The sequence below is a fragment of the Stenella coeruleoalba genome, assembly GCF_951394435.1.
Source record: "Stenella coeruleoalba genome assembly, chromosome: 11".
Taxonomy (NCBI): Eukaryota; Metazoa; Chordata; class Mammalia; order Artiodactyla; family Delphinidae; genus Stenella; species Stenella coeruleoalba.
This window is the reverse complement of record NC_137157.1, coordinates 46,274,171-46,291,742: the sequence shown is the minus strand read 5'-3', so window position 1 is coordinate 46,291,742 and position 17,572 is coordinate 46,274,171. Positions and strand designations below refer to the sequence as shown.

At 40.7% G+C, this 17,572-nt stretch overlaps 1 protein-coding gene across 1 annotated transcript in view; it reads right to left on the bottom strand.

The window, feature by feature from the left end:
• Positions 1 to 17,572, bottom strand: part of PTPRR (protein tyrosine phosphatase receptor type R) — a 378,611-nt gene that overhangs the window by 84,922 nt on the left and 276,117 nt on the right. Inside the window, exon 18 of the mRNA XM_079937947.1 lies at positions 11,236 to 11,498. Coding sequence (XP_079794073.1) covers positions 11,236 to 11,498 — 263 coding nt within the window. The remainder of the gene's footprint in view (positions 1 to 11,235; positions 11,499 to 17,572) is intronic.

Here is a 17,572-nt window from a genome sequence, read left to right as displayed (position 1 = left end):
AAGTAATGACCAATTTTTACCTTTTTAGGCAGAACTTTGCTACATTTAACTCCTTAAAAATACATCTTGATTTCTGCTCTACTCTCCCTGGGTTGTATCCACTGTCATTTCTTTCATTTACCACTATTACCTTTTGTCTCATTTGCCATAAATTTTTAGGCAGATTTAAAACCTTTTGCCTCCATTTTTTCAATCCCAGTGTTTTTTTTTTAAATAATAAAAGAACCATTTAAAGTTTTTTCTAACCCTTCAGAACTCCAATCCACCTTTATAAAAATGGAATTGTGTCTATCCTACACATAAAGAAGAAAACAGCTTGGGGTACACCATTAATGCAGGGCTGGAGTATGTTTCCAATGCCTCCCCAAATCTGGACATCCCCATAAAAATATTTTATAAAGATATGATTATAAAATAAGAGAAGCTTAAAATGTTGTCATCTGTATCATCTAGGAGGAGGTAGGACAGAGTGGATATGTGCAGATTTCGGAGCCAGGCTGTCCAGATTTGAATCGTCAACTCCATCTTTATTTCTTTGTGACACTGTGCATGATATTCAATCTCTCTAGGTCTCTGTTAGCTCACCTGCAAGAAGGACATAAAAAAGGTACCTGCCTCAAGGGGTGTTGTGAAGAGTGGATGAGATAATATGTTAGCCTGGTGGTTGGCATGTGGTAGATGAGCAGTCAATTTGTTAGCTTTTATTATGTGTTCTCTCTTCCCACTCATGGGCAGCAGCTTGCTGGAGGAGCATGGACACGTGCCCTCCCTCGTCCCCTGTCCACTACACACACACAGCGACATGGGCTCAGTTATTATCCGGGCTGTTTGAACAATAGAGAGGCCTCCCTGCCACAATCCTTGAGAACAGTTTTCAACTTGAGTTTTCTGGGTTATTGCCTCATGTCTTCCTCTCCGCTTTCTTTACTATATCCATGTTTGCCGCCATCTTGGTCCTTTGTGTTGGAGTGGCACCTGGTCTCTAGAATAGGAGCAACCAGGTGCAAGAAAAGACTGAGACCAACAGTGAGCTTCTAGACTGGCCATGAAATGTTTAACTGCCTTGAGTATTTTAAAACTACCTCATAAAACTGAATTCTAGGGGAATTCCCTGGTGGTCCAGTGGTTAGGACTCCATGCTTTCACTGCCGAGGGCCCGGGTTCAATCCCTGTTTGGGGAACTAAGCTCCCACAGGACGCACAGCACAGCCAATACATACATATATACTTAAATAATAAAACTGAATTCTACTTGATTTAGAATCTGAGTGGTGGCGGTGGGATGAATTGGGAGATTGTGATTGACATATATACATTAATATGTACAAAATAGATAACTAATAAGAACCTGCTATATAAAAAAATAAATAAAATTAAATTTAAAAATTAAAAAAAAAAATCTGAAAAACATTCTGAAAGCCAAACGTGGAATTTGCTGAGAGGAATAACAGCATGACACAACATGATGTGCCTACTTACTAAACATATTGATCTGTAATGTATTTTTCACTTATTTTCCATAAAAGATGGGAATGTGCTCCCCCCCGCCCCCCAACAATATAGGACTAGTTAGGACTAGTTAGGACTAGTACAGCTTCTGGAGCCAGACTGCTTGGCTTCAAAGTCTATTTGTCAGCCTCACACCCCCGGTAATTTATTATTCTGTTATTTCAGCAATAACGTAAACTCTCTGAGCATTAGTTTCCTCACTGTAAGGAGGGGATAATAAGTCCCTTGTGAGGATTAAATGCGATAAGGCACGTAAAGGGTCACTACATCTTATTGAGTTGTTACTTTTAGTGATGTTACTTGGCGTTCAGTAGGATCGACTTCTGAATGGTTGTTTGCTACGTTATGATCCCCATACTGTCAGGCTGAGAAAACAAGCTGTGGTTGATAGACTGTGTTGCATGGTGTGGGTCATAGGTTTCGCTAGAACGAACGGTGTTTGTCTGAAGGACGCTATGTTGCAGGTGTATAACAGCCTGGAAAGATCAAGGAAACCTAGAATATAAACTTAGCTCTGTTATAACTAGTGTCGTAACCTGTGGTAAGTGTAGTAAAGCTGTTGGTGTCCCACCTAGATCACCTTTACCGGGCTGGTTCCCCTCCACTGTGGCTGGGAGTATTGGCCATGGATGGCACACAGCTGCCACTTCTCTGGAGAAATCACCCTTGGCTGTTGAGAGTGGCCTAGTCCAGAGGTGCCTGGGAAGTTATGCCTCCACCATCCCCAGGTGGCCTGACGTCAATGGCTGACTGACATGGGGTACAGATGCCCCGCCCACTGGCCACAAGGTGGAACAACTCATGCTCCATCTCTCCCTGTGTGATCAGCCTGAGGCCAGACGTCAGTAGAAATCACCTCTTTGCTTGGCTTCGTCTCCTCTGTTTTGCTTCCCTTACTTTCCTTTAGGCTTCTCCTGGAACCTTCCTCTCCAATCACTTGGGACAAGAATCCTCGTCTCAGGCTACTTTTGGGGAACCTCACCTAACACCTAAAAGAGGAGATTCTGGGTCTCAGTTTCACATGACAGAAAATGAGGGCGTTGAATCCATTTTTCACCAATGGGTCCATTTCGTGAATACAGATTTTAATTTCCCGAGTATTTTGTATGCTTTGTACCCTCATATTCAGTTGTATGCATTCTACACTCTTTCCCGTACTGATATATCCAAAGGGAGATCAGTTGAGGAACAGTTAAGTATATATCGCCTAAGTTAAAATTTTTGAGCGCTGAAATGTTTTTCTGCTAGGGAGAGCAGGGGACAGAGGTCAGGACATTGCCCCTTGCCTGGAGGAAATTACAGTAAACAGAGGCTTTGAGCTTAGGTTGCTTCCGCCACTGCAGACATCTTTCTGGCTGCGACAGAAATCTCCCAGGCTCCGCCAGGTTGAAACCCCTAAGAAAACCTTTCAACTCACATACCTGGGTGCTGTATCATCACTTGCACAGTATTTATGGACACCAAAACAAAGCATGTTATGGTACAGTGTAAAGAAAAGTTAGAGAATGATTGCTCATTGGGTACCAGCAACCCTTGGGGGCCTGGGGAGGCCTTGGTTATGATAGGAAGAAAACCTCCATTTATGCCATATTCCTCCTGGCACACTCACTGATTTCTGAGGCAAATTTAAGTCAGGAGTGAAACTGCCTTGTTATAATGAGGCCACCCCTCCTTTCTGGACGGTTCTCTAATTGTCTTTGCTTGCTTTTTACCTCCAATAAAAAATCAGATGAGAAAAATGAGGAAATAATGTGAATCCACCTGTTGATTTCCTTTCCATAAAATTGGCTATTAGTCATACAGTAGCCTAAAGGGGAAATCTGCAGAAACTCATATGTACAAGTTCTCTGTCTTCCTACGGAAGAAAATGTGTCGTTCTAGGGTCTGAATGTGATCTCTTGTTTACTGGGCATTTGGAAGCTGGCAAAAGCCAGCTATAAAAGTACAGTTCCCTTGAGAGTGACAAGTGAGGAATTTGAGGAGGACAGGAATGGGACAAAAGAACAAGGAACAGGAGCTAACTGTGGCCTCCTGCTATGCCAGCCATGTGACATTTGTTGTGTGGCTTAACTGTCACAAGAACTGTGCAGGGCATGTGCTATTCTTCTCATCACAGATGAACAAACAAGTTCCAAGTTATACATGGAGTAGGTGTGGAGCAGTCATCTGAACGTGTTTCCCAAATTCATGGACTCACTATGGGAAATAAGTTCATCTGTTAGATGAGAATAGATTTAATTTGGTATTAATAGTTATTAAATAACATTAAATGGCCCAATTTATAAACAGGCTGAGAAAACCTGTAAGTCAATTGACAGTTAAAAAATATTTATTATGTCAAATGGCAGGTTCAACTGTATCAATTCAGTTTAAAAAAAGTTTCCCTGTTCCTGAGTTCAAAAATATAACCGACCGAGTATAGGCTTGTGGAATGGAATCAGAGAATAAAAAACGAAAAGAGTACTAGATTTACGTTCCTCTTCCTTCTCAGAGGCACAATACCATTTTATATTGCTTGTTAATTCTATGGTACCCTTTGAAAAAAGGTGGAACAGATATTATCATACCTATTTTGTAGATTAGGAAAGCTATACCAAAAGGACTTAATTAACCTGTTGAGTCACTTATTTAGTAAATGTCAAGTAAGATTAGCACAGAGACTCAGCACTGTAGTTTATCATTAGGCTATTTGTTTTTATGGAATTTAAAAAAATAAATATATGAGATCCTCAGATGTAAAGGAGCATTAATGAATTAACTAACTCCATAATATTTTTCAAGTGTTTACAATGTATCAGGCTTACAGGAACCATGGAACACACAAGAATATCTTGAGCCTGTACCTGTCCTTAAGATTCTCACAAGCTGGTGAAGGGACGGGACAATCCATCAGAAACCAGTTTCAGTCCCTTTCTAAATTATTCTTTAATTAAAATCACTGCTAGAGGAGTGGTACATGTGAAAATTCAGAGGTGTTAAAAATCACCATGGGGGCTTCCCTGGTGGCGCAGTGGTTGGGAGTCCGCCTGCCGATGCAGGGAACACGGGTTCATGCCCCGGTCCGGGAAGATCCCACATGCCGCGGAGCGGCTGGAGCCGTGAGCCATGGCCGCTGAGCCTGCGTGTCCGGAGCCTGTGCTCCGCAACGGGAGAGGCCACAACAGTGAGAGGCCCGCGTACCACAAAAAAAAAAAAAAAAATTACCATGGGCTTCGGTAGGTGTCATGGACAAAGGTAGAAGGTATGTTTCGTGTTGGGATTTGGAGACTAGAGAGAGATATAAGAAGGCTGAAGAGGAACTAGGTGAACAAAGGTGTACATGTGGACAGGGACATGACACACTGAGAACAGACCGGAGGGTTTATTTGGGGGCAGAGTGGCAAACAGATTTGGAGAGAATGATCAGAGCCAGATGGTACAGGACCTCTGAGGCTCAGCAAGGTATTCTGTGCCTTATCCTATAGGCAAAGGGGAGCTATTGAGGATTTTTACACAGCAACAGAACATAATGCAAGTATTCCTATAGCGAGATAAATCTGAAGAGTGTATAGTATGAATTGAGGGAGAGAAAAGAATTAGGTCAGACAGAAAAGATGAAATAAAGTAATACATGTGAAATATCTAACACCATTAGTCCTGATGTCATTTTTATAATCATAAGACATAATAATTCAAATATAAAGCTAATGAGAGCTGGGTCCAGGGTGATGGTTACAAAGAGAGGAATTGATAATGAGAAAATCCAAGTAGCAAGAATCAGTATGACCTGGTGACTAGTTGGCAATAGGGAGAAATGAGGGGACTGCTCTGTCCCTCACCTTATAATTCTTTAATCTTCAGAACTTTCAGGGTATATCCTTTGTACTCAGTTAAGCATATGCCATAAGTCTCTATATTTTCTCTTATTTAATTTTAATTTAAAATTATGTTTTATTATCAATTATGTCAGAGTAATACATTCTCTCCATCAGGGATGACAGATTTATATGGCATGACCCAAAAGATTTTTGGGGACAAATGACTCATAATACAGCCTTTATGGTCTCATGGTGATTTTAATGAAGCCAGACTTTCATGCAATAAACAGAGGATTATTATTTCACTCCGGGATCAGGAGATGGAAGGCTGTAAAACACAAGGCTATTTTCAAAGCGCCATTAGAACATATAAACATAAATTAAGTTTTAAGGCTTAAAACTCTCAGGAAAGTTTTCTTACTATATGGAACACTGTATGTCTCTCATCTTTTATCACTCTTAAAACTCATCACTATGCCATCTTAGCAAGGGAATTATGATAGAAAAGCAGGGTGAAAATAGGGATGGTGGAATAAGCAAAGTGTTTCCCTACAACTACTGGCCGTTAACCTGAGAATTATTCACTATAACACTCATTCATTCATTTAAGCATTTATTTCCAGGAGCTCTTGCTTTTTAGGAATTATGTTCTATATGAAAGAGACAAAGAGACAATTCAATCATATATGTGCCCTAAAGAAGCTTAGAGTTTACAGGGTAAGATAGATTAATAAATGAAAATTTTACCTATACCTAAGAAGTTTATAAATACTGTATGCACACAAGGCTATGGGACTCGGGTAGAGAGGAATGGAGGAGACAGAGCTGAATCCATGTTGGTAGGTGGGCTACAGGAAGAAGGGAAGGAGGTAATGGCTTCCAAGAGAAAGTGATGCTTGAATTACCCTCTCCATATTCCTTGCCCATTGATCACTTCTACTGCTCACCCCAGGACCGCTTCTCTCCTTTCTGGGTAATCCAACCACAGCCTCTTCTTCTCTTACTACCTTTTACATGGTTGATTCCTAAAGGAGTACCTCCAGCTCAATCTACCTGTTTGCTAAAACTCTGAAGTTAAGGGGAGAAAGGAGTGTGTGTGTGTGTGCCTAAAGGTAACCACCCAAGAACCGGAAAAGTAATGTCTTGGAGGCCAAAGAAAGAGAGTTTCAAAGAGGAAGTAAGCATTAGGGTTGGATGTGAAAAGAAACAAAACGTGTGCTTTGACTTTGGTGGTTAGACCATTGATATACTTGGCAAGCATATGTGAGAGAAACAGTGGATGCAGGACTTGAAGAAGACCGATGAGGCACTAAATAAACTCTGCTCATTCAAGACACATCTGAACAAGGAAGAGAAGACAAGACCATAGGAGGAATTGGATTAAGGGAGTTTCTTTGATACCAGAGAGAACCATTTTCATGCTGAGGGTATAGCATTAGCAAAAAGGTTGCAGTTGAACATAGAGGAAGAAATTTGATGGAGTAGTCATCAGGGTTGGGAGGAAAGGACATGGAGCCCTTGTGGAAAGAAGAGCTTTTTCCTGCTCTGAGGCAGGAAGGAAGTGGGAGGTGATGGGTGGGGATGACCAGGGCATAGGGAATCCACTTAACACTGATCACACACTTACTCTCTACAGTCTCCCATGTGGACCAAAAGATGAGCAAGACACCATCCCTGTGCTCTCCTTTCTCAAACATTCACTTCATTTAAATGAATTAATGGATACTTAACCTTATGTTCCTTGTAATTCAAACATGCCCAGCAGTAGCCTATGAAGGGCAGGATGCTGGGAAGAGGTACTCCCCGAAGGACTGAACCACTGACTTTGCTCAGAATTGGTGGTGCATGATGATAATAAAAATTAGTCTGACTTTCAGTCAGTTTTATGATCATCTTTAAATCATCTGTAGAAAGTGACCCTCTTATCACTTTCATCTGAGCAGATCTTTTCTGCCACCCTGCCCTTGCTACACCACCAGTAGTCAGATGCCTGCTTCAAGGTTTCTCTTTGAAGCAAACATAAAGGCATGAAACTAATTTAGGTAACAAGAGTAAAAGAGCCTGAAGGAAGTGAAGAAGTCAAGTTTAACCCCTTCATATTACAGAAGAAGAAAAACGAGGCCCAGATAGGTGAGTGATTCATCTGAAGCCACTCAAACCAAAAATGGCAGAGCTGGGTCTGGAGTCCAGTTCTCCTGACTCCTAGTTGGCCTTAGGGAGAAAGTCCATCTTGTCTACTTTTCCAGACTGCAGCTGAGACAGCAATTTGGTGGCATCCAAGTAAGAGAATGGTCCATGTAGACTCATGGATTCATAAGGAAACCAAAAAGTCTTTTGGGGAAGGAGGTAGGAAGGATGACTTGATTGTTCTCCATTTCCCTTCCATTATGGAGTCAAAGTGTTCTCCTTTTATAGAACTTTGGAGATCACTGCAACAAATCCCTTTCTTTTCACTTCATTCATTATTCTTTGACAATACTTTCAAAGAAATTTGAATTACCCACTTGGTCTTTTGCAGTTCTTAAAGCCCCAAACTATATTTTCTGAAATGATATATGGGGTGTGCGTGTTTGTGTGTGTACGTGCATGTGATGGAAAATATAATAAAAATTTGTATACATGATCTAAAAACCTAAGGCAACAACAAGGACAGTGATAGAAAATGGAGATGCAGGAAAATAAGTGGAGAATGAACCTGGGAGAGTACCCTGAGAAGCTCTTAGTTCCCCACTACCCTGATGTGCAATGTTGGATATAATACCAATCATATTTTAAATATAAACATGAAGCTTCTTATTTTAAGACATACCATGGGAAAGCTTTGCCTAATATTTTGGGGAAGCAAAGAATTGCCCCTCATTTAAACATTTTGCATATTCTAGTTTTCCTATTTAAATTTGCTTTAAATGAGAATGTATCAGTGTAAGTACATCACAAAGGCAGGTAAGGCAACAAAGATAATGTCATGAAGCTTGAGATATTTACTGTTTGTTTTGCTCAAAGGAAGCAGAGGGAAAACTTTATAAAAATTAATTTGTGGTATATACTCCTTCTACCTTACTACAAAGAATGTGGTCTTTGGTGGGAAAGACTCTAAGTTTATTTCCAGTCTTTCTATCTACCAGAGTTTTGATGACGATTAAACAAGATTAAATGGTTATAGAAGTTGTCCTGTAGTTGATGAAGACTCGGCTTGGGTCTATACCAGCTTATGAAAATCAGATGTGACTAAAAGATTATTGATAACAGAGCAAGACTCTTTTAGGGGACAAGAAAGACTACTTCCTCCTGGTGTTTATTTGGTTAAGGTTAGGGTTCTACCCAATATGCCAATCATCTCTAGTTCTATCTTTTTCAGTTGGTGAATACTCTACAAAAAAAAAAAAAGTGAGGAGGGACCTTCAAGATGGCGGAGGAGTAGGACACGGAGATCACCTTCCTCCCTACAAATACAACAAAAATACATCTACATGTGGAACAACTCCTACAGAACACGTACTGAATGCTGGCAGAAGACCTCAGACTTCCCAAAAGGCAAGAAACTCCCCACGTACCTGAGTAGGGCAAAAGAAAAAAGAAAACACAGAGACAAAAGAATAGGGACAGGGCCTGCACCAGTGGGAGGGAGCCGTGAAGGAGGAAAGGTTTCCACACACTAGGAAGGCCCTTCACTGGTGGAGATGGGGGATGGCAGGGGGGAAGCTTTGGAGCCATGGAGGAGAGCGCAGCAACAGGGGTGCAGAGGGCAAAGAGGAGAGATTCCCGCACGGAGGATCAGTGCCGACCAGCACTCACCAGACTGAAAAGCTTGTCTGCTCACCCGCCGGGAGGAGTTGGGACTGGGAGCTGAGGCTCGGGTTTTGGAGGTCAGATCCCAGGGAGAGACCTGGGGTTGGCTGTGTGAACACAGCCTGAAGGGGGCTAGTGCACCATGGCTAGCCGGGAGGGAGTCCAGGAAAAAGTCTGGAACTGCCTAAGAGGCAAGGGACCATTGTTTCTGGGTGCGTGAGGAGAGGGGATTCAGAGCACCACCTAAATGAGCTCCAGAGACGGACATGAGCTGTGGCTATCAGCGTGGACACCAGAGACTAGCATGAGACGTTAAGGCTGCTGCTGCAGCCACCAAGAAGCCTGTGTGCAAGCACAGGTCACTATCCACACCTCCCCTCCCAGAAGCCTGTGCAGCCCACCACTGCCAGGGTCCCGTGATCCAGGGACAACTTTCCCAGGAGAACACACAGTGCACCTCAGGCTGTTGCAACATCACGCCAGCCTCTGCTGCCACAGGCTTGTTCTGCATTCTGTACACCTCCTTCTCCCCAGCTTGAGTGAGCCAGAGTCCCTGAATCAGCTGATACTTTAACCCCGTCCTGTCTTGGCGAAGAACAGACGCCCTCAGGCAACCCATGTACAGAGGTGGGGCCAAATCCAAAGCTGAACCCCAGGAGCTGTGCGAACAAAGACGAGAGGGGGAAATTTCTCCCAGCAGCCTCAGAAGCAGTGGATTAAATCTCCACAATAAACTTGATGTACCCTGCATCTGTGGAATACCTGAATAGACAACGAATTATCCCAAAATGGAGGCAGTGGACTTTGGGAGCAACTGTAGACTTGGGGTTTGTTTTCTGCATCTAATTTGTTTCTGGTTTTATGCTTGTTTTAGTTTAGTATTTAGAGCTTATTATCATTGGTAGATTTGTTTATTGATTTGGTTGCTCTCTTCCTTTTTTTAAAAACAAAATATATTTTTTCTTTTTTCTCTTTTTGTGAGTGTGTATGTTTATGCTTCTTTGTGACTTTGTCTGTATAGCTTTGCTTTTACCTTTTGTCCTAGGGTTGTATCTGCCCGTTTTGTTGTTGTTTTTTTAGTATAACTTTTAGCACTTGTTATCACTGGTGGATTTGTTTTTTGGTTTGGTTGCTCTCTTCTTTCTTTCTCTTTTTTTTATTATTTTTAACAATTAAAAATTTTTTTTGATTTTAATAACTTTCTTTTCTTTCTTTCCTTCCTCCCTTCCTCCCTCCCTCCCTCCCTCCCCCCCCCTTCTTTCTCTCTTTCTTTCTCTCTCTCCCTTTTCTTCTGAGCTGAGTGGCTGACAGGGTCTTGGTTCTCTGGCCGGGTGTCAGGCCTGAGCCTCTGAGGTGGGAGAACAGAGTTCAGGACATTGGTCCACCAGAGACCTCCCGGCCCCACGTAATATCAAACAGCAAAAGTTCTCCCAGATATCTCTGTCTCAATGCTAAGACCCAGCTCCACTGAAAAACCAGCAAGCTCCAATGCTGGACACCTCGTGCCAAACAACTAGCAAGACAGAAACACAACCCCACCCATTAGCAGAGAGGATGCCTAAAATCAAAATAAGGTCACAGACACCCCAAAACACACCACCAGACGTGGACCTGCCCACCAGAAAGACAAGATCCAGCCTCATCCACTAGAACACAGGCACCAGTCCCCTCCACCAGGAAGCCTACACAACCCACTGAACCAACCTTACCCACTAAGAGCAGACACCAAAAACAACGGGAACTAAAAAAGGTCTGAAGAACGTAAGAGCAGTAGAGGAATAAAGACACAGATGTAGAGTATGGCCTTGAGGACACCGGGAGGGGGAAAGGTAAGCTGGCATGAAGCGAGAGAGTGGCATGGACATATATACACTACCAAATGTAAAATAGATAGCTAGTGGGAAGCAGCCGCATAGCACAGGGAGATCAGCTGGGTGCTTTACGACCACCTAGAGGGGTGGGATAGGGAGGGTGGGAGGGAGGCACAAGAGGGAGGGGATATGGGGATATATGTATACGTATAGCTGATTCACTTTGTTATACAGCAGAAAATAACACACCATTATAAAGCAACTATACTCCAATAAAGATGTTAAAAAAAAAAAAAAAACATGTAGGGGGATCCCGTAAAAGCTCTTACCTCTCCTGAAGTCCTATGGGCTTCATTTTGAAAGGAGAAGGGCAGACAGAGGTGGTGGCTTTGATCTCAGGAGTGTATTGGCCTTGAGGGTCCACGACCACATTCAGTACCTTTGGAACCTGCTCAGGTTGGACCATACTGTTGGCTGTCTTGGCCTCAGACTGTGCTGGCTGTAATGCAATGGGTGATAGGTGGATCTCCTGATTTTTCTCTTTATCTTGTCTCAGGGAAAGCTGAAATTTTTCTTTTAATCTGTAAAGAATCTATAGAAGGAGATATAAAGGGTTCCTGTCACATTTTTTCATGTTCAACAACAAAGTATGATCTCCTCCATCCCAACCTAGAAGACAAACCAAAATAAGGTTTGATGATAATATAAGTAAGGAAAGCTTTCTGGGATGATTTCTCAGTTTTATGGTATTGAGGATTTTCCTCAAAAAGATATGCTATTTGTTTCTAGTTATGGAGGACAAACATATTAAATATATACCTACATGATCTACTCCTCAAATATAATTCAAAAGCAAATATGGCGAATTTTATAAAAGTGTCAGATGTCAGTTTGATCACATGTAAGCTCTTACTCAAAGTGACTGAAATGGAAAACTTATAGAAGGAATAGCCATGAAATGGGGGTTTGTGACATGTATAGAAACAGAGATTTGTATCCAGTACAACAAATACTTGAAAAAAATTAAATTTAGGATATGTGTCAAAGAATAATTTGGGCAACCAGCATTTCCTTTCTTATCCCTTGCTCCTTTAAATTTTTAATGCATGTAGAAAAACCGCAAAAGTATCATGTTCCTTCATTCTCAGAGCTCTTTCTGGAACGGCTAATTCAATCCAGAAAACTTTTAAACTTTTAAAAGAATTAGACTGACTTTGCTGGGACACTTCAGTGGACCAAGTTTGTCCTTCCTGTCCTCAGTCTTCCCTTTTTATCAGCCTTCCCCCCCCCCCCCCACACACCTTTCTCTCCTTTCTTTTAAAAATACTTATTAACTGTTATATTTTTATATATTTTTAATTTATTTTATTTTTTCAGTTTTATTAAGATATAATTGACATGTAACATTGTACACGTTTAAGATGTACCGTGTAATGATTTCATATTTTTTCTCTTTTTTTGATAATAACTCCTTTACTCCAGTTCCTACAGAGAGTAGATCTCCTTGTGTTTCTTCAAGTCTGTTCTCAGGGAGGTGATTTGATAAGTTATTCACATGAAGTGGTGACTCAACCTGTAATCTGCAATTATAGCACTGATGACAGCAGCATCGTAAAAAACCTTAGGCCAATCAAACTCCCCTGTTTAATTTCTGGAGTCCATTAGCTGAATGACTTATATTAGGGGAGAGGGCAGTCCTGGCACTTGTCAACCACATTTACTCTAACTAGACTTGAGGTTAATTTTTTCTTTCCAATTGCCTTTAAATTCTAGTCACCTCTATATTTGAAATCTATTGAAAATATATAAGATTGAAATATATATTTTTTCTTGTTAAAGGATGAACACTGATGATAATTTATTTCAGGAAAATTTTAGAAAATATTTGTCCAGTATTCTCAGAATATATTGGTAAAGAACAGTCTATTTGACAAAATATGATTATAAAAAAAAGAATCAGGATGAAATAAAAACACAACAATCTAAGATGAGAAGGTATCAGACTGAGATTAAGAAGAAAAGAATTCAAAGAACTGAAAACTCAGCAGCAGGGTGTAAATCTTCTTTTAAGCAATAAAGAACAGAGCTGACAATGCAGAAAATACAGTCAGTGGTGGATATGGCAAAGTTGAGGGACTGCCTGGAATTTATAGCAAAGGATAAACAAATGAAGATGAAAACAAGAGAAAAGACGGGATATGGATGTCAGAGAAGAGTCATGGTAAATAATAAACAAGAATAAATGAGAGGGAAGCAGGTCATTCAAAACTATTTTTCAGTGCCCACTTACGTTATGCCTTGTGTGAGGTACAGGGTATTCCGTTGTGAACAGAATAGAGTGTACCCTGTTCTTATGGAATTTAGGGATATGGAATGAAAAAAGTTCTTAGTGTTATTTTTTTTTAAGTGTGTCAATTGAAAGAGTAAATGTGAGAAGAAAATCGAGCAATTTTTGTGACTTGAGAAAAAACGAACATTACTGAGGATGCATGAACCCCGTACCTAGATAAATTGATGTTCATGTGAATAAAGCCAACAGAAAGAATTTCTCAGATACACAGCATCTCAGAAAATATATTACCTGTCTACTTTTCTTGAAAAATTTTACTCAAAATCATGAGAAATATGACTCAGAATAAAGAACTGAAGACGTAGAAATTGTAATATGAAAGGGAGCTCTGGAATTATTTAAACACAGAATGAAAATGAAATTTAATTATGTCTCAGTTCCAACATCTCAGGTTGTGGTAACAGTAAAGAAGTTTGAGGAAGGCAGAGAAATAAAAAATAGGGGTGAATGTATGTTAAGTGACTTTTTAGTTAGGGATACAGAGGGAATGGGAGTTAGAGCGGTCACTAGAGGTCCTTCTGACCTAATTATACATTAAAGAAATTGCAGTCTAGCTAAATAACGTTTAGCTGCTGGTCCAAAGTCAGCAGTTAGCCGTGGCAGAGCCAAACTCAAAGGCAGCTCTGCCTCACAGGCCTGATCACTTCCCACCCCTTAAATGCTCTCTTCGCCACACCACCCTTCTTAAAGATTGACTCTGAAATCACATTGGCTGCCGATGTGATTCTCACCACTGGGTTTCAACAGCACCAAATCTGACTATATCTTTTGTACATTGAAAGCTCTCTTTAAGGAAAAGGACTCTATGAACATATAAGGTGTAACTAGATATACATGTTAAAATATGAAGATGAATACCCTTACCCCGTGCATAATGCCTAAGGATGGGGAGGTTTTTTCCAACTTACTGCTTCTTTTCAGTTTCTATAACCCTCAAAAGGCAATTTGCCGCCATTCTGCACAAACAAAAACCACACTAGAACAATATCAATCAGATGACACATCTGTGTTAAGCTAAATACCTAATTACTAAAAAGATGAGGTAATTAGAATTTAAGGTGGGACAGCTTTTTATTTTTTTAATTGTAAGCAAGTTATTTTCCTGAATGAGAAAAACAGACATATCTGTAACTTTACAAAAATATATTTAATAGAAGATAATGCATATATTGTATATTCTAAGTTTTTCACATCTAACTATAATATGTAAATAAAACACTCACTTGCCTGTTTACATTTGGGTTTTGGAGAAGCATATTTCAAAAATGGAAATGAGAAAGCCAAGAAAATGTTGACCTTCTCCCTATTTCCGGACAGGTGACTTTTATGATGATGTTAGTGTAAAACTAGTTCAAGTCCAAAGTCCTTCTTTATCATTCGTGAGCTTATGTTCTTGATGGAGAACCTTTGCCACATATTTTACAGTCATCTGTTTACTTTATCTCTGTTTAGAGGTCAATTTTTTTTTTTTTTTTTGGGGGGTACGCGGGCCTCTCCCTGTTGTGGCCTCTCCTGTTGCGGAGCACAGGCTCCAGACGCGCAGGCTCAGTGGCCATGGCTCAGTGGCCATGGCTCCGCGGCATGTGGGATCTTCCTGGACCGGGGCACGAACCCGTGTCCCCTACATCGGCAGGGGGACTCTCAACCACTGCGCCACCAGGGAAGCCCTAGAGGTCAATTTTTAAATCTATATCTAGGTAGTACGTGTAAGAACTGATTTATACATCTTTAATTAGGGAAAAGCAGAACTTGGAGAATATACAGTGTTTCTAAGCAGAGAGATTTGGGCTGTCTGACAAAATGTGGAAAGAATTGGAGAGGTTGCTACTTGGCAATAGAGCAGTTGTCATGGAATTAAGCTCTAACCGAGTGTTTCTCAACCGGCAGGGATTTTGCCCTTCAGGGGACATTTGGCAACGTCTGGAGACCTTTTTTGGTTGTGGTACTGGGGTGTGTGCAGGGTGCTACTGGCATCTAGCGGGCAGAGGCTGGAGAAAATGCTAAGTACCCTACAATACACAGGACAGCCCCTTTCCCCCCTGACAGAATTAGCCAGTCCAAAGTGTCAGCAGTGCTGCTGTTGAGAAACTGGCATAAGGGACCTTAAAAATAATCTGGTATAATCTCTTCACTTCACATTTAAACCCAGAGCGGCTGAATAATTTATGGTAGGTTAGAAATGAAGTCTAGGATCTGGGCTTCCTGACTTATGCCCGTAACCATTCTACTCTACGGTGTCTTTTAAATCCCCACAGCTTTCTTCCCAACCTCTTTTCCAAAGCCTCTGGAAAAGTGATGTCAGAAATTTTTCTCTGCACAGATAAAGATCTGGAATATACCATATGCATGTTTCGCTATATGAATGCACTTTGTTTCCAAACTCAACCTAAAAGCTGCCATAGGAATGGCAAGTCTATATATATATATATATATATATATATTTTTTTTTTTTTTGCCGTACGCGGGCCTCTCACTGTTGTGGCCTCTCCCGCTGCGGAGCACAGGCTCCGGATGCGCAGGCTCAGCGGCCATGGCCCACGGGCCCAGCCGCTCCGCGGCATGTGGGATCTTCCCGGGTCGGGGCACGAACCCGTGTCCCCTGCATTGGCAGGCGGACTCTCAACCACTGTGCCGCCGGGGAAGCCCACAAGTCAATATTTTTGACTTTCCCTTTAAGAGCTTGTTGTTTCAATCTTGGGATGCAACAGAGTCACTTGGTAATTTGAAAAAAGAAAGAGAATGGAATATTGAATGAAAGGATCTGTAAAACTCAAAACTATAGCAGGAGAAAAAAATAATAGCAGGAAGAAGAGAACCAGAGAAACACAGTAATGAGAGGAAGCTAAAAAAAAAATCCTATAAAGTTATTTTGCAGCTTATAATTTTCATTTAAAAAATCTTATTAAGTGGTACACCTTAAATTTACACAGTGTTATATGTCAAATATATTTCAATAAAAAAACACATAGGTGGGTAACACACAAAACATCTGTTTGGATTAAAATATGTTCAAATCTCAAAATGATGCCACCAACTAACAGTCATAGCATTTGTCCTTTGCAGTAGTTTATAGTTAGTTCTGAAATAGTTCATTCATTCATTTCTTTTAGTTTAAATGTGAATCCATTGCTACTACGTTCCAGAAACAACATTGTGGATGCAAAGATAGCACACAATCCTCGCTTTTGGGAGTTCACTGGCCTCCAGAAGAGAAAGATGGGTAAAAATGATGTCCAGTACCAGATACTAGGTGCAAAAACAGAGATGTGTCAACAGCAGGTATGGTGTGGTACACACTTATCACCTCTGTCTGGGTTGAATGTCTCTGATTAACACAGGCATTCCCATTTATTCCTGGACCCCTTTGTGGCCAGAAACAGATGTTCACAAGATAGTGTGACAGGACTGGAAGAAACTAACAGTGTGACTCCTTTATACATGAGATGGCGCTAAAGAGCCCAGCCTTTTAATCCAGATAGACTTGGGTTCGAATGCCAATGCCTCCCCTCAGACACCCACACACATATACCCACCCACTGCTTGTTCTTGGTCAAGTCACTTATCTTCTCTGATTCTTGGTTTCCTCTTCAGTAAAATTAGGAAACTAAAATACATTAAGTGTTTATACATAGGGCCTATAATTAATAATACTGTATTGTATACTTAAAAGTTCGCTAAGAGGATAGATCTTACGTTACGTGCTCTTATCACAACACAAAATAATAATAATAAATAAAGAGGGCAGGAGGAAACTTTTGGAGGTGATATATATGTTCATGACATAGATTGTGGTGATGGTTTTATGGGTGTGTGCTTATCTCCAAACTCGAGTTGTTTACATTAAACATGTACAGCTTTTTGTATGTCAGTAAAGTGGTTTTAAAAATACATTGTTTAGTACCAGGCAGTAAATTTAGTACCAGTAAATGGCAGTAAATTTAGTACCAGTAAATGGCAGTAAATGGAAGAAAATAATCGTTATTATTGTTATTATTATTTTTCTTACTATCGAGAGGGTTGTATTTTGAGCTAAATGGTTTTTATTAACCAGAAAAAAATTGAAAATTAGTTTGAGACATGCCTACTTTGGTAAATGGTTCTGTAAACAAAGCGTTTCAGCTAGGAACCTAGTCCCATTTTCCTCAATCCCTAGGAATTATACATAACATATTAGAAAAGTATGGCTATTTATGTCCACCTTTGACATGCATTTTCTTTGTGATGCTTGGGCTGTAGTAGGTAGTCTGATAAAGAATTTCCTGCCTCAGCTACCAAGACCATGACTAGAGAAACTCTTTGGATGACACATGATTGGC